Source organism: Monodelphis domestica, chromosome 2, assembly GCF_027887165.1.
Source record: "Monodelphis domestica isolate mMonDom1 chromosome 2, mMonDom1.pri, whole genome shotgun sequence".
NCBI lineage: Eukaryota > Metazoa > Chordata > Mammalia > Didelphimorphia > Didelphidae > Monodelphis > Monodelphis domestica.
In genome coordinates this window covers 357,267,001-357,286,992 of record NC_077228.1, presented here as the reverse complement: position 1 = coordinate 357,286,992, position 19,992 = coordinate 357,267,001, and the positions used below count along the sequence as shown (strand labels likewise).

Sequence of the window (19,992 nt, the reverse complement as noted above, 5' to 3'; positions counted from 1 at the left end):
TCCTAAGTACTGAATCAATTAGATTATATTTACAGAAATAAAATTGGACCTACTCATAAAACTGTTACAGTTCTTGAAACAAATACATACAATAATATTTAATTTGTTATTTTTTTACTCTGAAGTTGGGATTGCATTGGTGGTAGTTCTCCCAATGAGCAAACATCCTCTGCCAATGCAAATCAGCAACTATTCTATTCCCCTATCTGACTGACAACAGAAGACCTTTATTCTTGGATGATAACAGGGCTGATCAGTCATTTCAGTCTTGTCCAACTTGTTATGATCTCATCTCATTTGAGATTTTCTTGGGAAAGATAATGAAGGGGTTTGCTGTTTCCTTTTCCAGCTCATTTTACAGATGAGGAAACTGAGGCAAATGGGGTTAAGTGGCTTGCCCAAGGTCACATAGCTAGTGTCTGAGATTTGAACTCAGGAAGGTGAGTCTTTCCCATTCCAGACCCAGCACTCCATCCACTGCTCTACCTAGCTGCTCCAGATGACAGTTCTTTATAGTTAATTAGGGACCTTACCAACCCTATTTTTCCTAATTCCATACTTTTAAAAAATAGATATTCTTCTGCCTTCTCATTTAGCTCTTTCTTTCTTTTTCTTCCTTCCTTCTTTCCTTCCTTCCTTCTTTCCTTCTTTCCTTCTTTCCTTCTTTCCTTCTTTCCTTCCTTCCTTCCTTCCTTCCTTCCTTCCTTCCTTCCTTCCTTCCTTCCTTCCTTCCTTCCTTCCTTCCTTCCTTCCTTCCTTCCTTCCTTCCTTCCTTCCTTTCTCTCTCTCTCTCTCTCTCTCTCTCTCTCTCTCTCTCTTTCTTTCTTTCTTTTTCCCCTTTTTTCTTTCTTTCCTCAGCTCTTGGTCTGCAAAAAACATCTGTACTCACTAATTTAAGTAATACCCCTTGCTCATCCAATAGACTGAAAATTTCTTGAAAACAACTACTGTTTTGTAATATTGAGCACAGTGCTCGGCACATGGAAGGTGCTTAATAAATGACTGTTAGATGACTAATTGCTAATTACAACTCCATTCTCTGCTTGCATTTTCCTCCTCCTCTAACTCCCCTTCTCACTCTTTCTTCTTCATCTGAATTCTATCCAGTTCAATTACAAAATCCAGTTACGTTTTCCCTGATTACCAAGGCTCATAAAACTCCCTCCCTTCCTTTGAACTCCTGTAGTACTTGCTGTCTGTGTCATTCATTTGGCATCTTACCTCTTTACAGATCTTTTAGTGTCATGTCCTCACTTAGACTACAAGCTATGTGTGGGCAGGGATCATAGTTTATATGTATTTATATCCATCATAGTTAATATACAGCACATAGGTAGGCAAATATACAAATATAACTCATAAAATTTGATCAAAATAAAAAGTGTTGGGGCATCAATTGTTAGAGCTCCTGTTTTGGCAATGTAAAGCCTTCTTTTCAACAAAACTAAATTGCTGGAATCACTAACATAGGAGACTTCGATTTCATCATTCTTTTTCCAGCTACTCTATCTTCCTTAAATGACTTGACCTTTATTCACCACAACATGGCAGCCTCTGCAAGCTCCAGTGGCAGTGGGTGAGGGGGAGACATCCTTAGTTAGATGCTCTCAAAGGAACTTACAGCTGTGAAGCTTCTCTGACTGCTCCCCTCTGAACCAACCAAAAACAAAACAAAGCAAAAAATGATACTAATAACCTTGATGCTTATATTTTTCAAGGTGAGAGTAAACAGCTAAGACTTACTTATTTCCATGCAGACTATGTATTTTCTTTCCTACTGCTTTTCTCATCTCTATAGCTTTCTTTTCTTTAGAAATAGATGTTCCTGGGGGCAGCTGGGTAGCTCAGTGTATTGAGAGTCAGGTCCTGGGTTCAAATTTGGCCTCAGACACTTCCCAGTTGTATGACCCTGGGCAAGTCACTTGAGCCCCATTGCCTAGCCCTTACCACTCTTCTGCCTTGGAGCCAATACACAGTATTGATTCCAAAACAGAAGGTAAGGGTTTTATTAAAAAACAAAGAAATAAATGTACTATTATTATTTCTAGAGTTTTCTGACTGAGTATCCTGAAAAGTTCATTACTTAGAGTTAGAGAACTTCATTTCATTCACTGCTTCTTTTGTTCACTAATATTCTATTTCTTGAATACTTTCTGCTCATAGATGTATCCATGTAGCTGCCTCAAGTGAATCCATCCATTCTGAACAGAGTGGAGTCAATTGATGGAATCAGTGTTTCATGGCTTGGCAGTAATAATGAGAGACTTGTCTTAGAAAAATACTAGAATTAAAAAGTACCCTGGAGGAAGAGGATTAGGTTAAAGTTACGAAAGGGCAGATGGATAGTAGACTTGGCAGAACTGATAACACACAATCTTCAGGGATTTCATCAAGGAAAGTGAGTTGGAAGCTCAAAGAGCAATAGTTAGGGCAAGAGAGGAAAAAGGGATGTGAGAAAGATGATTCAATATGGATCCATACATTTTTATATAAAAAGAGCTCTTCTGAATCCCTATACTTTTTTATATTGGGATACTAATAAAAATTAGACCTTTAACAACAAAAAAGAAATGTCCATTTTTATTTCTACCTTAAATTTTCATGCCCAGGTAGGTCTCAAAACAACTACTTGTCCAAGTATGTATTTGCACGTATGTGTGTGTTCACGTGCACACTTGGGGAGGGGGCAGGTGAAAGGTGGTATTTATTATTGGGAAGTCACACAGGTTACTGGTAGCACATATTAATCAACTAGCAGGATCCCTCATCAGCTTTTCTATTACTTGGCCCACTTTGTGCCAATTTCCTTTCTCTTCCCCAACACCTCTTGCTTCAGTGTTCTTCTTTAAGACATGGGATGGGGATTTGTCAAAGTCAATGAGCACTTTATTACAGTGAGAGTGCTCAGTAATGAACAATTCAGCAATTTAATGAGATTCTGGAGATCTGTCTCCAGCCTGTCCATCAAGTTTCACTTCTATAAAGCACCCTGACACTAATCCTCTGGCATACCCAATCTTCACCCTGGGCTGAATATTAGATTCTTCCATGGTATATTGCGTTAGTAGTATAACCTTAGCAAAAATGATGAACTTAACTACACTGGAGGCAATATAGCTGGTCTGATTTGATCTTTCTCTATTGGGTTGACTATGAGGGAATTACTTATTTACTAAGATAAAGCAGAAACAGTTTCTTATTGCCTGCTGAATGCCTAAATTGGTAAATATTTATGCGAGTCTTTTAATTCTTTCTGGAGGTCCAGGTACAAACATACACACACAGGTGTGCACGTGCGCGCGCACACACACACACACACACACACACACACACACACACACACACACACTGCCTGCAGCATTAACCAGTTCTTAAAATCCTACATTACAGCATTAGTTGCCTTTAGAGAGGCAATTATGATAACACTTAAGTGGATAGTATAGCATTTTTGTCACTCAAAAATCTGCACATTACCCTCACTCTCTCTGGCAGTACCTTCAATAGGATGTGACCGCTACACCACAAAAGGGAATAGGTAGAAGCCATTTGAGGGGATTGGCCCCTGATCTCACTTCAATTAGAAACAGCCACTTGCAGAAATCATCCCCCACTTCTCTCTTCCCTGGGGAAACATTAGTTCCTTTGGCTGCTCCACCTGAAAACTGAGTTCTCTGGCTAGACAGTCAATTCTCGATGATATGAACAAGAAAGTAAAATAATTTTTATGAGGATAATTGAAATCCTAATATTCAAACAATTCAAATTCAAAAAAATCTTATTTGGGTACCAGTTTCCTCTCTAATAAGCCTTTTAAACTAGAGTTGCTATAAAGTAGTAAAAACTTCCTGAATTGAGATTTCTCTCTTTATATTTTCCTTTGTGAAAATGCAAATGAACAGGAAATGACACAAAATTAGACAGCAAGTAAAAGGGATGAGGACTTGAAGAAAGAGGCAGACAAATCCATTATCTGTATTTTGGTAAAGTCCAACCAGCTTTACTAGAAAGAACACTAGATTTTAAATCAGAAAACTTCAGTCTGATTCAGTTCAATTCAACAAGCATTTATTAATTGGCTACTAGGCTCAAAGGTACTGCAATAGGAGTAATAAGAAGACAAAAATAGAACAGACATTGCCTTCAAGGGGTTTATAATCTCCTTTGAAGGAAGGAAGAAGGGAGAAAAGAGTACTTAGGGAAAGAGATACAACATATGCACAGAGAAGTAAAAATGAAGTATTTGCAAAGTATGTTCGAGAGAGAGAGAGAGAGAGAGAGAGAGAGAGAGAGCACTAAGGGTCTCGGCAGGTACTAAGGATAATTTGGAAGTGAATCATGTCTCTATCATTTACTAGCTACCTGTGTGACTATGGGCCAATCACTTAACTTTTGAGTTTCAGTCTCTTCACCTATAAAATGAATAGGGATGGATCAGCTGTTTCTTAGTGTGCCCCACCAGCTCTCAGATCCCATTATCTTAAGTTACCTCTCTACTATGAGCCCAATTTTCCTCCTCTATAAAATGAGACAATGCAACCTGAACTACCTACTTTACAGGATGGCTGGGAGGAAAGCAATTTATAAGCTTAAAATTATATTTAACTATTGTTAACTTGGAAACAACACAGAACTACTAAAGGAGTCAGAAAACCCAAGTCTTTAATCAGAAAAGGAATAAGTCCAAATTTGGCTCTTTACTCAGAGCCCAGCACCAAAACTTTATAGGTCTATACCCTGGGACTCTGGGGACATTATTCCTGGGAGCGACACCACTAGATGACAACTCCAAAGGACAAAACGATTTGGGGAACTTATATACCTTTTGGGAAGCCAAGGGACAGGGGAATATGATTGATGGATATTACTATGGTGACAAGGAAATGGGAGCTTTCAAACTAGCTGACAGGCTTGGGGAAAGAAACCAAAGCCAGAGGCTATGGTGCCTACCTTACAATAGATGGTCCCTGCCCAGGTGTTGGTATTCTTGGGAATAAGCCTGATACAATGGGGAAAACTTCTAAGATAAAAGGAAATTTATCATTTGCTTAGCCCCACCTAACTGGGATCATCATTTACCTTAGAGTCTATTGTTCAGTCTGAGACTAGCTAAGTCTGAAACTTCCCTCAGGCAAACTCTCTTGGGAACAGGGATGAACTTGGGGTCTCCAGCTTACAAGCTAACCCTAAAACTTGAGGTTCATCAGATCTTACTAGGCTACAAGTTTGCGGATTTCTAGATTCTACATCGACACCATAAAATTAAAAGTTAATTTAGAAAAAGTCACACTCTGTCTTATGCCCTGTTTACTCTAAATGTTTTCCAAATTCTTGGGAAATATTGAAAATGCAGCATTCTTATAGGTAACCCAAATGGCAAAATGATGTTCAGACATAGGAAAGAAAGGAGAGTCAGACACAAAAATCTGGGACAATTCTGAAGGACTAATGACAAAGAATGCTATCCATCCCCAGAGAAAGAATTACTGGAGTCAGATGCAGATCAAATCATACTATCTTCCACATTTGTTTATTTACAGTTTTGTTTATGGGTTTTGGTTTTGTAGGAATATCCTCTTACAACAATGCCCAATATGGAAGTATGTTTTGTATGATAATACAGGTATAATCCAGATCAAATTGCTTACCATCTCTGAGAGAGGGGAGGAAAAATAGGGAAGGAGGAAATATGGATTTTATAATTTTGGAAAATGTATGTGGAAAATTGTTATTGCACATAATTGGGAAAATAAAATACCTGAATAAAAATAAAGAAAAAGAAAAAAGAAATGGGAGGAAGGGAGAGAAGAGGACAAAAGGGGAAACAGAGGTAGAGAAGATAATGGGAAAGAAGGAAAAGAGAGACAAAGAATCAGGGAGAGAGAGAGAGAATGTGAACATTCACTGAATATGATCCTTCCAACATCAATTATCTCATGTATATATTGTGAATTTTAGATTTATTCCACCCTGCTTAGTCTTAGAATTTTAGCAACCAGGAATGTATACACCCCCGCTTAAGGATTAACTGTGGGGGAGGGAGGTCTGTGACCCATGTGTGCTAGCAAGTGATAAATCAGAAAACTGATTGACCCCCTGGGCTGTCCAAAGCCAAGTTTAAGCCACCATTAGTACATGTGAGACCCAGGAAGTGATGTAAAGAACTGCCTTTATATTATCATCACTTCCTGTGAGAGAGGGTCTTTGGCAGTGGAACTTGATTTGGAGCTCAAGCATGGGACCTCAGACAGCTTCCCTGAGAAAACCTAGTGATGAGTGATAAGGCTGATTCCCCTTTTCCTTGACCTTTCTGAAGGCACCAGCCTCCAAAGAGGCCCCTCATCTTGGAGGAGGCCTCCTGGCTAGAAGCTGAGGTAGATTTAATATTCTGGGAAGGCCCCTTTGCTGAGGCCTCTGAACTCCCCCTAACTCAGACCAGGTTGGAGCAGATCGTCTCTCTCTCTCTCTCTCCCCCTCTCTGTCCCTCTCTCTCCCCCTCTCTCTCCCTCTCTCTTCCCCTCTCTCTCTCTCCCCCTCTCTCTCCCTCTCTCCCCCCCCCTCTCTCTTTCTCTTATTCTTAATTTCTTCCTTCTATTATAAATAAACCACCATAAAATTCCATTCTGACTTGAGTATTTCATTGGGATTTAGAATTTAAATCCCTGAGAACCACTAAAAATATATACTCAGTCTCAACCCTAAAATTTACCCTTAACATATGGGTATGTGATTTGGGGTTTAGGCCTTAAGAAATTGCTCTATAGCAAAAATGAATAATTTGGAAATAGATATCATGACAACATTTGTACAACCCAGTAGAATTGTCAGCTCTGGGCGTGGGGAGGAAAGAGGGGAGGGAAAGAAAATGAATCATGGAAACATGGAAAAGTATTTTTTAAAAAATAAATAAAATTTAAAAAAATAAAGTACATACATCATATGGCTTGTTCAAGGATAGTCCTAGGGGACAGTGAGGAATTTTAATGGAATAATCAACTTCAAAAGAGAAAGCATTCCACTCCATTCTTTTGTTAAAGGTTTTAAGAGTAGAGTACTAAGTCTGGTAAGAAGGCAGGTCCTTGGGCAATAATCAGTAAGTAAAGAAAATTGTAAGTTTTAGCTTCCACAAAGATGGACAAACTTTACTGAAGGATCTTTTATTCATGGTCCAAAAAGTTCTCTAATTAAGACTATATTATCGTTATGTGTTAAAGGCCTTTTCAGAATTTTGTACTTGACACCCCAAAACTCTAAATCATTGACTTAGATTGCCAAAGCAATCCACTTTTCTCCATTTAAACTATTTTTACCACAAAATAATTAATAACATTACCACCTCCTAGCATTTGAGGTCATATATATTTGGTTACATGAAGGCCCTAAGAAAATCATAGATAGCTGTGACTTCAAATGTGAGTTGAGAACCCAATAGCTCCAGATCAAGTCCTCTCCAATCACCTGTCAAGTCAAGAGAACATTCCTCTAAAAGTTCACCTGAGATAAAAGGGTTCACCCTATTTCTTGGCCCCTCAGCTTTTAATCATTTACTACCACCACAATCTCAGGATTCAAGCAAAGGAAGCATATCAAGGTTTTCTATCACACATTCTGCTGATGAGGAAACTTCCTTACCTGCCAGATTTGCTCTTCACTTAGGGATGTCAGCTGGTCACTCTTCAGGACTTCTTGAAGCAGGCAATAAGGAAGGGTTAGAACTTCTTCAGGGTGACTCTTCAGGAGTTCAGAGAGGTGTTTTACTAAAAAATCGATCACTGCCTTCTCCAGCAAAGTGAGATTAAAGAGGTCGGCAAGTCTGTACAGATCCAAGTAATTAAAGCTATTTAATTCCTAGGTGAATAAAAAAAAAAAAAGCTCTTTCAGAAATGACGCAGAATCCAACTTGAAGGTCAAAGGATATTCAGATTAAATCAACTGGGACTGTGTGACATGCACTATAAAAAAATCTAACTGCACACATTATTCATTGGGAAACTTTTTCAATTAGAACACTTTAGGCAAGGGTCTATATATTCTTTGGATGACAATTTCTGCCATTAAAAATAATGAACTTCAAACTTGGTTAAGGAGATGGAAAGTAGTTCCTAGTTTAGTGATCAATAGAAATGCTATTTGCAATTTTCTAGAAATGCCTCTTAGTAAAAGGAAATAGTCATCTTTTTACACTCACCATATCCTATACCCCAAGGATCCAATTTTTCTCTTAGAGATAACATGAGGGACACAGAATCAGAAGATACATACTTCAGACATATATTGACATGTGAAACTTTTTTAAAAACTCTACTTTGAATGAAATAAGCCATCATGATGTGGTGAATTAACACATTACCCTTAAAGAAGTAAAGATTCAGTCTTTTTGCAAGTTTTATGGAATTTCCAATCATCTATCCCTACCAAATTAACACCTAAACTATTCAAATCAGATGAAAGTAATTCTATTTTTTTTAATGCTCTAGGAACAAGAGATTTTCCTATTCTTTAAGTAACCTGTTTTATTGTCTAATCACCCTTGTGGTCTCTGGCAGGTTTTCTTCTTGTACAAATTCTCTGAAATGTGTGTGTGTGTGTGTGTGTGTGTGTGTGTGTGTGTGTTTTGTCTTCTGCATGGATGGGTGGTTTGCATGGTGATGCTCTTTATTGTATCTGATGACAAGTCAAGGCTATATTTTCTTCTACCAAAGTGAATATGTGTTATAATACCCCATCAAAGGCCAGTGCTTCCCCTCTCTGTATAGAATGCAAATGAGGTAGACCTACCTGGGACTATGATTATGGATGCTTAGATGCTGATAATGAACTTAGCTCTCTAGTACCTCCACTCAGGCTGTACCCTTATGCCCACACTAGCCTCCTTAGCGTTTGCCAGATGATGCCACTGATGTTTCATTTCCCATTTCCAGACCTCTGAAAAGCTATGTCATGTGGAAATGCTCTCCTTCTGCATTTCTACCTCTCAGAACCCAGAGAAACCTTCAAGGAGAGCTTAAGGAGCACCTCTTATGAGAGGCTTTTGCTGATTCCCCTACTTGTTAGTGTACTCTTTTCAGCTCTCAACCCAGTTGAAATGTTTATATATTTTGTATTCATTTATTTATAAATATATATATATTTATATGTTTTCCCCTAATAGAATGTAAGCTCCTTCAAGACAGGGGCTATATCATTTATTTATTGGTATCCCCAGTACCTGGAATATGGCCTTAATAAATGCATGTTGAATAGCCATTGCCCCAATGGATATATAGATAAGGGACAGAACAAATATCTCTCAAAAGAAGGACAAACTCTTAGACATATGGAAGATTGTTCTAAATCACCAGGAAGAGAAATGCATATCAAAACAACTCTGAGGTTTCACTTCATGCCCTGCAAATTGGCAAAGATGACAAGATAGAAATAGTCGATATTGAAATTAATGTTGAAAGTTAGACACAAACTTTCTTAGTGGTGGAACTATGAATTGATGGATTCAATCATTTCAGAAAATAATTTTGAATTAGGCTAAAAATAGTGTCTAAAATGTCAATACCCTCTATTTATACTGTAATGTATGACCAGAAAGGGTTAGGGTAGGGTCTTTCCCTACGATCTTGATCGAGGTAGGTGTTGTAGGTACAATCTGGAATGGTCCGTTCCATTTTGGATCTGCCACTGTCTTTCTTGTAAAGGTTTTCACATATACCATGCCTGCCAGTCAATAGGGCTTCCGGCTTACCCACTTTCCTCACCTGACACCCTTACCTCTCCATTCCCTGTGTGAACCCAAATAAATTGTTTACTACTTTGGAATCAGATCTGGCTAGTTTCTGAGACTAGGAAAGGGGGTAGAAGACTTGGAGAGAATCACCCCTCTTCCCAAAGGGGAAGGTTAACTCAGGATCACAGTGATCCAAATAATCAGACCTAAGGAGCAATCATCTGTCCTGGGCTGTGGGGTAACCCAAGGTCTTGGGGAGGAAGTGACAGTTGGTGCATTTGAGGGATCCAGAGGCAGAAGAGTCCATCCTGTCTCTCAACAATAGCTGAGACCAAAAAGGGAGGCAGTGGGTCATTTTGCCAAAGCTCTTTCCTCTAGTTCTTAACCTCCATCTCCCAGGCCCATTCTCTGAGGCAACATACTCTGTCCCTCAGGGAGACAAAGCTGGGCTACCTTCCCCCAAAAGAAAGAGAGGGGAAGATCAATCTCTTCCCCCTCTCCATTCTCTCAACTCTTTCTCTCTCTCCCTCCAGTTCCTCTGTGTGTGTGTGTGTGTGTGTATGTGTGTGTGTGTGTGTGTGTGTGTATGTGTGTGTGTGTGTGTGTGTGTGTGTGTGTGTGTGTGTTCCCTTTCTGGCCATACATTACAGTATCATTACACCTTTAATTTATAGGTCCTACTGCTTTACCAAAGGTGGCAAAAAACAGGGAGAAAAATCCTAGAATCATCAAAATTTTCTTTTTATGGTAGCAAAATCTGGAAATTTAAAGTAGATACCTACCACCACTTGTTAAGGAATGATTAAACAAATTGTCATATGTGAATGTAATGAAATATTATTATATCATAATATGCAGAATTCAGGGAAATATGATAAGACTTAGATGAAGTGATACAGAGTAAAGAAAGCAAACCTAGGTAAATATTATACAAAATGACTATAATAAGGTAATTTAAAAAACCCATAATACTGTGTAATGTTAATGACCAAATTCAGTCACAATGAAGAGATAAAAAACTGTCTCTCTTTCCTTTACAGAAGTGAGAGACCCTGCATGTGAGATCATTTCATATATTGTCAGATTCATTTCATGTATGAGTTAATTTTGCTAAAATGCTTTTTTCCTCTCCCTTTAATTCTTTATTATAAGAAGTAGTTCATTGAATAGAGGAGAGGAATATATTCAGAAATAAAGGTACAGTAAAAATAAAATATATTAATAAAGTTAAAGATTAATACAAATTTAAAATAAAAAAGTTTGTTGAATTTAATTGGATATCTTCAAATTTTTCCTTTAAAGCTTTGGAAGTTCACAAACTCCCTGACTATAGCTAGACTATAACAATTGACATCATCCTTATCATTTTTCAGTCTTTAATGACCAAAACATATTAGGCACAAAACATAGTTTCTCAGGGATTTTTGCCCTTCAAAAATTTTCAAAGTTAAAAGCAATAGGTTTGGTAATACCATTTTCAAATTTCCTAAATAGTGGAGGTCTCATGCATAAAATAATTGGGTTAAGTATCAGTGGAAAATACATTATCCCATTCTAGCTATCTAAAGATCTAGAAAGCAATTTAAGTAGATCTTCCAAAATTTCTGTCCCTATACTGGTTTTAAGTTGCTTGAATAATGCTTGAGATACATAAATACATGTCCATGAAATATAGAAATATATAACTGAGAAAATTTAAAGGCAGGCTTCAGAGTATTATCTCTCAAACCCATCATCAAAGCCACTTGATTATGCCATAGCGTAGGTCCCATTTTTCTTTTGGTGTGAGATGACCCTTCTTTACGGGAGCCAAGATAGATGACTTCACAAATAAGCTATTAAGAACCTCCAGTAGAATGTTGCTAAAAATCCCTGTTTGACCCTGCTTTCTTATCTGTAAAAAAAATATAAGTTGGGCTGGATTGCTAAATTTCTTGCCCACTTAAAAATTCTATGATTCTCCTGTGGTCTTATTTTATATCAATCTGTCCAAAGATGGTGGCCTCCCATGTACAGCTTTTATCAAAGACACGTTGAAATTCTTATCATCAGAGGTCAGGTCCTAAGAGAACTATCTCAACTGGCCTCCCAAATACGATTCCTTGGGATAGGAATGGTATGCTTAAGAAATCAGGCAGGAGAACAGCAGTTCCCATCACTGGTATTATATATGTGGCTGAATAAAGAACCAGATCCTCTGGGTCGGTCAGCTATTCCTTGCATGTAAGTTGCTGCAGAACTGCCATAACGCTTTCAAGTCCCTAGAGTACCATTAAGTGGGCTGGATCCTTCATCTTTCAACCTGGATTTAAGTGAGGCTGAATTACTTATTGCCCATCTCTGACCAAACTCTTAATTCTTCCATAATACCACAGAATCAGAAAACCAGGGACTGCGTCTCTTTTCATGGGATATATTAGCCAATCTCAATCTTTCCCATCTACATAATGGGAATAATAGGATCCCATGATTACAACTGACCTTAGGGGCCTCACGAACTTGAACCCTTTCATTTGAGAGTAGAAACCAAGACCCAAGCAGATAAAGTGATTTGCCCATGGTCACACAGGTATTAAATGTCAGAGATAAGTTTAGAACCCAAGGCCTGTCTTCATTAAGAGCCAGTCTTCCTTACACTAAGATTTCTAATAATTATGGCACAGGGTTATTGTGAGGAAAGTTCTTTGTAAACTATTATACATTATATGCATGTGAGCAATTATGATGATGTTGAACACTTAATTAAAGTGTAAGGAGAGGAGAATTAGGGGAAAAAAGATGATGGTTTTTAATTCTTTCAATGTTTTCATCATAACAAGCCACATAATTTTTGCTACAAAGGGAGGAATAAAGTGCCTGCATTTTAATTCAATTCAACCACCAAACATTTTAGTTTTAATACCAATTACATTCAAGACACTGTGCTAGGCAATGAAGACATATAAATAAGCTAGGTCTCAATTAGTGTGAATAATGAATTCTTCCCTGAAGTGGTGGCATGTATTCAAATTTGCAATATTCGAAGTTATAATTATATAAAATATGGCGATTCGTTATAGCCCAATGGAAATATGCAGTATGAATTTAAATAAGGTGACCTCTTGGAGTCCTTTTCACACTAATCGGGGCCTGAATGACCAATAAAGAAAAACAAGATAGGGTGAAAGGAATAAAAAAAGAGTGCTGGATGAAAATTTGACAAGAGCTGGAGGAATCATTTTTTTTTAAACCTTTACTTTCTTCCTTAGACTCAATACTTTTATTGGCTCCAAGGCAGAAGAGCAGGAAGGGTGATGCAATGGGGATTAAGTGACTAAATGGATAGAATAGAGAGCACAGAGATAGAAGTGTCAGATTTTAACCCAGGAGCTCCCATTTCTAAATCTTGTTCTCTATCCATTGAACCACCCAGTTACTCCAAAGAATCACTTTTAACTTAGAGGATCAGATCATAGGATCACAGTTTTAAAGTCGAGAGGGACCTAGTGGCTACATCTAAATTTTATTTAATCATCACCCTCATTTTACACATAAGGAATGTAAGGCCAAAATTTTCCCCTCTATTCCAAGGTGAGTGAGACATGGAGGACACCTTTTGTGTTTCTTTTCCTACTTGTCATCCACACTATAAGAAACAAGAGGTGTGTTTTGGTGGGGAGGAAGAGGGTAGAAGATGAATGGAGACATTAAGTAACACTAAAACCACAGGCAAAATAAATTCAAGATTCAAAAATCAAATTCAACCTCAGATCTTTGCCCTCCAAGTGTTCCGCTCTTTCCCAGCCACCCACTGCCTACAGGAAGGTTTGACCGAGAAGGTGGCGCCTAATCTTGGCTCAGAAGGAGAAGGAAACATTCTCGCTTGGAATAGAGGAGGAGGAAGAGTATTTACTTCAAGCAAATGTGGCTGAGAGGTGGGTACATTGGAGTCTTTGCCTAAGGAAACCCCTGAGAGCAAGGCTGATGGGAATTACAATTTAGCATTTAACATCTGCCTTTAAGTTTTTGAGACAAAGAAAGAAAAGAAGGCTGATGTGTCAAAAGGCAGGGAATAGCAAACACTAGCTATTATCAACACAGGACTAGGAATGCCAACTGAATGTGGATGTTAGCCTTTGGCTCCCAGAAACTTGGGCTGCTAATGTGGAGTTCTGGAAATGGAAGGGAAGGAGGTGGTCTGCCTGGACACGAGGCACCCTTTAACTGCACTGCCTGGCATACATCGTTCTCCACTTAGAATGGATAAGGCTGAGGGATGGACAGCCATGTCTGAAGCGGCAGGATTCTGAACTATGCACTCTTTCTCTCTTGGTTAACACTTACAAAGTAGGATTTAAAAAGCAAATCATAAACCAGCACCGCATTCAAAGCCATGGCCTGACAGTCTGAGATGACATTATCCAGGTCGTCTTTCTTACTCCTAAGTATTATTCTCATTTTGTGGAGAGGTTGGGTGACTTTCCCATGAGCACACAGTTAAGTGTCAGGGCAGAGACCCACATGAAAGAGCCTGTGGTCCAGAAAATGGCTTGACATTTTAGCCCGATATTAAAATGGGAATCGGTTGAAGGTACTAACAGACACCCCAGAGTGCTACAGTTTTACCATCCTGAAGGATGCATTACAGGCCACAGGGAGTCACTTTTTCAATCCAATAAGCAGTCATTTATTTCCTCCATCAACTGGGAAGTTGGAGCTATATGGGTTTGATGATACCTTTTTTGAAGGTGAATTCTGACCTAAATAGGAGAGTCTCCTACATTTCCCTTATGTTCTGAGTCTTCCACTCTGATGGTAGTTTCTAGTGAAGATTACAGTTTAGCAGTAAGAGCTGAATCCTTTGGATAAAAGTGAGAGAAAAAAATTCCTAAAAGTTCTCCTTCTATCCTATCTCCCAGAATTACTTTGCACACTTTTTTGACTTAGGCAACATTTAAAAAGTGAATTTTTTTTGCCTTTGGTTTTAGTGTTACTTAACCTCTTCATTCATCGTCTTCTCTATTCCTCCCCACCAGAACCCCCATTTGTTTCTGATACTGTGGATGATAAATATGAAAAGAAACACAAAAGTTATCTTCCCTGTCTCGCTCACCTTGGAATAGACAGAAGTTTTCCACATTCAAGAATTTTTTTTAGCCTTACCCATTCTTCATCTTCGGTTTCTCTTGTGTGGCTTTTCTTCCTTTAATAACATTACTACAGGGGATTGGCATTTTAGAGAAAGTACTAAGCATTTAAGAGAAAGTAAGGTGGATTGTAAATAGATGAGATTCAGCCCTAATTGAAATAAATTTGCCAGGGAGATTTCTAATGGGTATAGGTCTATCACTAGGCAGAAGAGCAGGGTGGACTATTTTCTTATTATAGTCATAGCTGTCTGCCACAATCAATCAAACCACAGGTAATTAACACAAGAGCAAAAACAGTTCCTACCTTCAAGGAGCTTACAACATGCAAATAAAAATCTACAGAACAAGCTTTATAAATAGGAAATAAGTGAGGGGAAAGTAGAAAGAAGCATTTATGTACACAGAAACTTCCCTGGGGAAGTGCTCAGCTTATTCCCTCTTCGGAGTTAACTCAGTTAGGTACTTCCTTTTAGAGCTTAACAATACCCTAAACAGACTATTTAGTGTCTTGTGCATTGCAACTATTGTCTTTACCTTTTCCTGGAAATCTGCCCAAAAGAAATCCTGCTTTAACTTCATGCCAGTGCTAAATTCTGGCAAGAAGTAAAATACAGACAGGTGATAATGCTCAAGAAAATTGTATAAATTGCCTTAAATACTTATTTCTGTCTTTCCTAAGTCTCCCTCTTGAGGATTTTATTGACTGAAAATAAAATCAAAAAAAAATTTTTTCTGAACACAGGCCCTATTCCCCTCAAAATTGAATTGCTTTGAAACCTATAATCAGTGCTATTTTCCAACATATACCTATATATTTTCCTTCCAAGTTCAACAATAAAATTCAACAAGCATTTTTTTAAAGGGCTTACTGCATGCAAAGTAGTATGGTAGGGTCCTGGAGCTTCAAAGATGAAAAGCAATATAGCTCCTACCTTTAAGGAGCATATAATCTAACCAGGGATAAAGTATACACTAGCAGAAAGTCGCATGTGGACAGAACAGAACAGAACAAGAACGGTGCTCTAAGACAATGAGGAGAGAAAATGCACTTTCCACTTGGGGAGGGATAGGTTGGGGATCAGAAAAGGCTTCCTAGAAAAAATGGTATGAGAGTTGGGCCTTGAAAGAAGAGAAGCATTTTAACAGGCACAGCTGAGAGTTCATTCCTGATTTGTAAAAAAGCATAGAGTTGGCAGGGTGTAGGACAAGATGGCACTCCATGCTCTCCAATGGCTCTGTGACCTCCTTGGTATTGGTAGGCATTATCTCCAGATTTGCAAATGGAAACTCATCGAAGGGCCTGCCCAGCATGTACAACTCTTATCTTCCCATAAATTTGGCACAGAATGTCCCAGTGGACTAGAAAACACCTTCATTTTCTCTTGACATAGCAAAAACACCAATGGAGCATGGGGACAGTTTCAACAGTTATCCTTGCTCTGGCCAGGGAACCAAATTCCCTTCTTTTGACCTAATCCATTTCTTTGATGATAACATTCATATTATTTATCTTTCATACTTCTTTACATATAATGTTATGGAGACTTCCCATGTTTATGATTAGTCAATAAATCAAACATTTATTAAGCACTTGCTACACCTTTGGCAATGTTCTAGGTGCTGGGCATACAAAGACAAAAGCAAAACAATCTTTGCCTTCAATAAGTTTATATTCAAACACGAGAGACAACATGTGGGTATATAGAAAATAAATACAAAGATAACCTTGCAGGGGTGAAGCCCTAGCAGCTAGAAGAGCCAGAAAAGGGCTCATGATGCCGGAGACAATGGAGCTGAATCTTAGAATAAACTAGAGATTCTAAGGGCAGCATATGGGCCAGAGTCAGAAAGACTCATCTTCCCAGGCTCAAATCTGGCCTCACATCTGTAAAGTGAGTTGGAAAAGGAAATGATAAACCACTCCAAGATCTTTGCCAAGAAAACCTCAAGGGGGTCAAGAAGAGTTCCATACAAATGAAATGACGGAGCAATGGAGATTCTAAGAGATGGTAGAGATGAGGGTACACATTCCAGGCATGAGAGACAATTCATAGAAAGGCAGAGAGAAGGGAGAGGTAGTATCATGGATGGGGAACAGCAAGCTGATCAATAGGGCTGGACCATGGGTGTATGAAAGGAAACAGTATGTAAGAAGGCTGAAAAGGAGGGTTGAATTCAGATTGTGACAAGCTTTAAATACCAAACAGAAGAGTCCCTACTAATCCTAGACTAAGCACTAGAGCTTTATTGAAAGCACTCAAGTGTATTGAATTGGGGGCAAAGTATGACTTAATTACAATCATAATTTTGGAAAAATAATTCGGTGGCTGTGTGAAGGGCAGACTGATGTTCAGAGTGAACTGAGGCAGGTTGAACAATTAGGAGGCTAGTTCAATAGTTCAAGGAAGGTGACCATGTGTGAAAAGAACCCATAGCAACTAATGAGGCCACTGAGTGAGAAAATGTAAATTGAAAAGAGAAAAGGGTCTACTGGGAGAAAGCCACAATTAGGAGACATGATGTGGGAGATGACCTAAAAAAGGGCAATGAAGAGTATCTATATAGAAAGAGAGAGAACTGCCAGAGCAACATCACAAAAACTGGTCCCATCTCCTTGTCTATTTGCGGTGACTTTCCAAGATACATACATACATATATATATATATATATATATATATATGTGTGTGTGTGTGTGTGTGTGTGTGTGTGTGTGTGTGTGTGTGTGTGTGTGTGTGTGTGTGTGTGTGTATATATATATACATATATGAATCAGGCAAAGAAACAAATTTTGATTATATTGTTTTAGTTAAGCTTTTTTTTGTTTCTTTCATCAAATTAAGCTTACCTTACAAGGTGATAAGAACATGGATAGATGACATATTATTTTACTTAATCAATATTTGGAAAGTCAAAGTTAGTTAAGAGGCATGCTAGGGGATACAATGCTTAAGAATTCCACAATAGGTGAGGTCTATGTATATACCACAATAGGCTTAAATTTACTATAACCTTCTCAGGCTAACATAAGGACAAACCATTCTAATTTACTTATTTTTTTCACTAAGACCATGGTTCAATACGATGCCCAGCATATAATTATTTAATAAAATTTCTATCTATTTAGCTAACAGCTAGCTAGCTACATGGCGATAAATTACATATTTTTCTGGGAAACAACATACATAGTTCATTACTCTACTTATGATGGAGCACCCATTATAATAATGGATAGCATTTATATAGTGCTTTCAGATTTGCAAAAGACTTTTAATTTGATTTTCACAACACTATGAATGAGGGGCTATCTCAGGTTTACACAGAAGTATACCAGAACAGAGAGAGATTAAGTGACTTAGCCAGGGTCACACACCTAGTGAGTGTCTAAGGCAGGAATAGAACTCTAACACAGGCTAGCGAGTGTTTGATTATAAATGACTTCCTCTTACACAAGGTCACTTAGAGAATGTCTTCCGCTTAGTTCCTTCCCAAAATGCTAATATGAAATCAACCTTGCGCACTAGCTCCCAAGACCACAAGCACAGTTACCGATGTCATACACAAGCTATGGTATAGCGCCCCATTAATTCTAATTAGGTCTCGGTGACATATACTAGGTCATTACAATAGCACCTGCTATAAGAACAATGATGTATGTAGTCACTCCTTTGGGATCCCTCCTTTTCGGTAAGAATTAACAGGCATGTTTTCAAACTTCCATTGTTCATAGCATAGAATCCTCAGATGACTTGGTATAAAACAAAAATTTTTCCTGGGAAATTTTGGAATCAGGCAAAGAACAAAATCTTGATTTTAGTTTTCATTAACATAGTTAATGAAACTTAGTTATTTTCTTTTACTTAAGTTACATCTATAAGGAGATAGGAATAGGGAAAGAAATTCAAAATCATTTAACCTAATCAGTAACTGGAAAATCAGAGTGAGTTAAGAGTCATGGTAGGGGATATGATGCTTAAGATCTCCACAATACAGATAAATCTTCATTTAGTTTCAACTTATAAAACAAGCCTCCTGCTTCATCCCTGGCTCCATTTTGAAATAAGTCTTGTACAAAAAGAATCCTTGTTCCCACAAGGGGATCCTTCCTCCCCTTTATATATTATTCTTTAGATTATATAGTATATTAAGTATCTTCCTTCATTAGAACATAAGTTTCTTAAGGATGGGGACTACGAGTTTTTTTTTAATTTAATTAAAAAAATTTTTCCCCAATGTTACATGATTCTTGTTGTCTTCCTCTCCTCTTCCCTCCCCAGTCCTGGAGTTGACAAGCAATTTCACTGGGTTATGCATATATTATCACTCAAAACCTATTTCCATGTTATTCATTTTTGTATTAAAGTAGTTTTTTTAAAAACCAAAACCCAAATCATTTACCCATAAAAACAAGTGATAAAACATGTTTTCTTCTGTATTTCTACTCCTACTGTCCATTCTCTAGATGGGCTAGCATTCTTTCTCCCAAGTCCCTCAGAATTGGGACTATGGTTTTTTGTTTTATTTGTATCATCATCATTTTACACAGGGCCTAACACATCATAAGTAATGATAATAATAAATGTTTTAGCTACCTTTCTATCAAATAGGCTTATAGATTTGGTATTTTAAAGGATTAAATGACAATTCCTAAAAGTCTTTTTAGATACTCAAACACTTTTTTATATATCTCTTTATACTGTCCCTGATTACAGATCCTTTTACACACATCCTACTTCTCCTCTTTGGTTAACAACCTAAGGGTTTGTGTTGCCTCTCCTTCACTAGACTGTAAGCTTCCAAAGGTAAAAGACTCTTATCTTCTACTTAATCAGTGGCTTCCCATAGTGCCTGTCTCAGGGCTCTGCATGCAAGAGCATTCAGCAAAGACTGCTGACTTTTCTGGTGAGAATAATAATAATAATAATAATAGGACATTAGATGTTTGAAGCAAATTCTTTTTTTCCCCAAAGAAATATCATTCAGCAGCCAAAAGTAGGCAAAATTGCCCTTAAAAAATCATTCATTGCTGTTGCATGCTCCTTATTTGTGACCATGTCTTATCATTCTGATTGGATTGTGGGCTGCTCAAGGGCAGAAAGTGAGTTATTTTTCACCTTTGTATCCCGTGCATCTAGTAGCATGCCTTACACA

The 19,992-nt window shown here is 37.9% G+C and overlaps 1 protein-coding gene across 2 annotated transcripts in view; it reads right to left on the bottom strand.

Moving 5' to 3' along the window:
* Nucleotides 1-19,992, bottom strand: part of KLHL32 (kelch like family member 32) — a 336,425-nt gene that overhangs the window by 90,059 nt on the left and 226,374 nt on the right. For both annotated transcript variants that reach the window (XM_007484347.2, XM_007484349.3), the window contains one exon: nt 7,630-7,845. In XM_007484347.2, the coding sequence (XP_007484409.1) occupies nt 7,630-7,845 (216 nt within the window). The remainder of the gene's footprint in view (nt 1-7,629; nt 7,846-19,992) is intronic.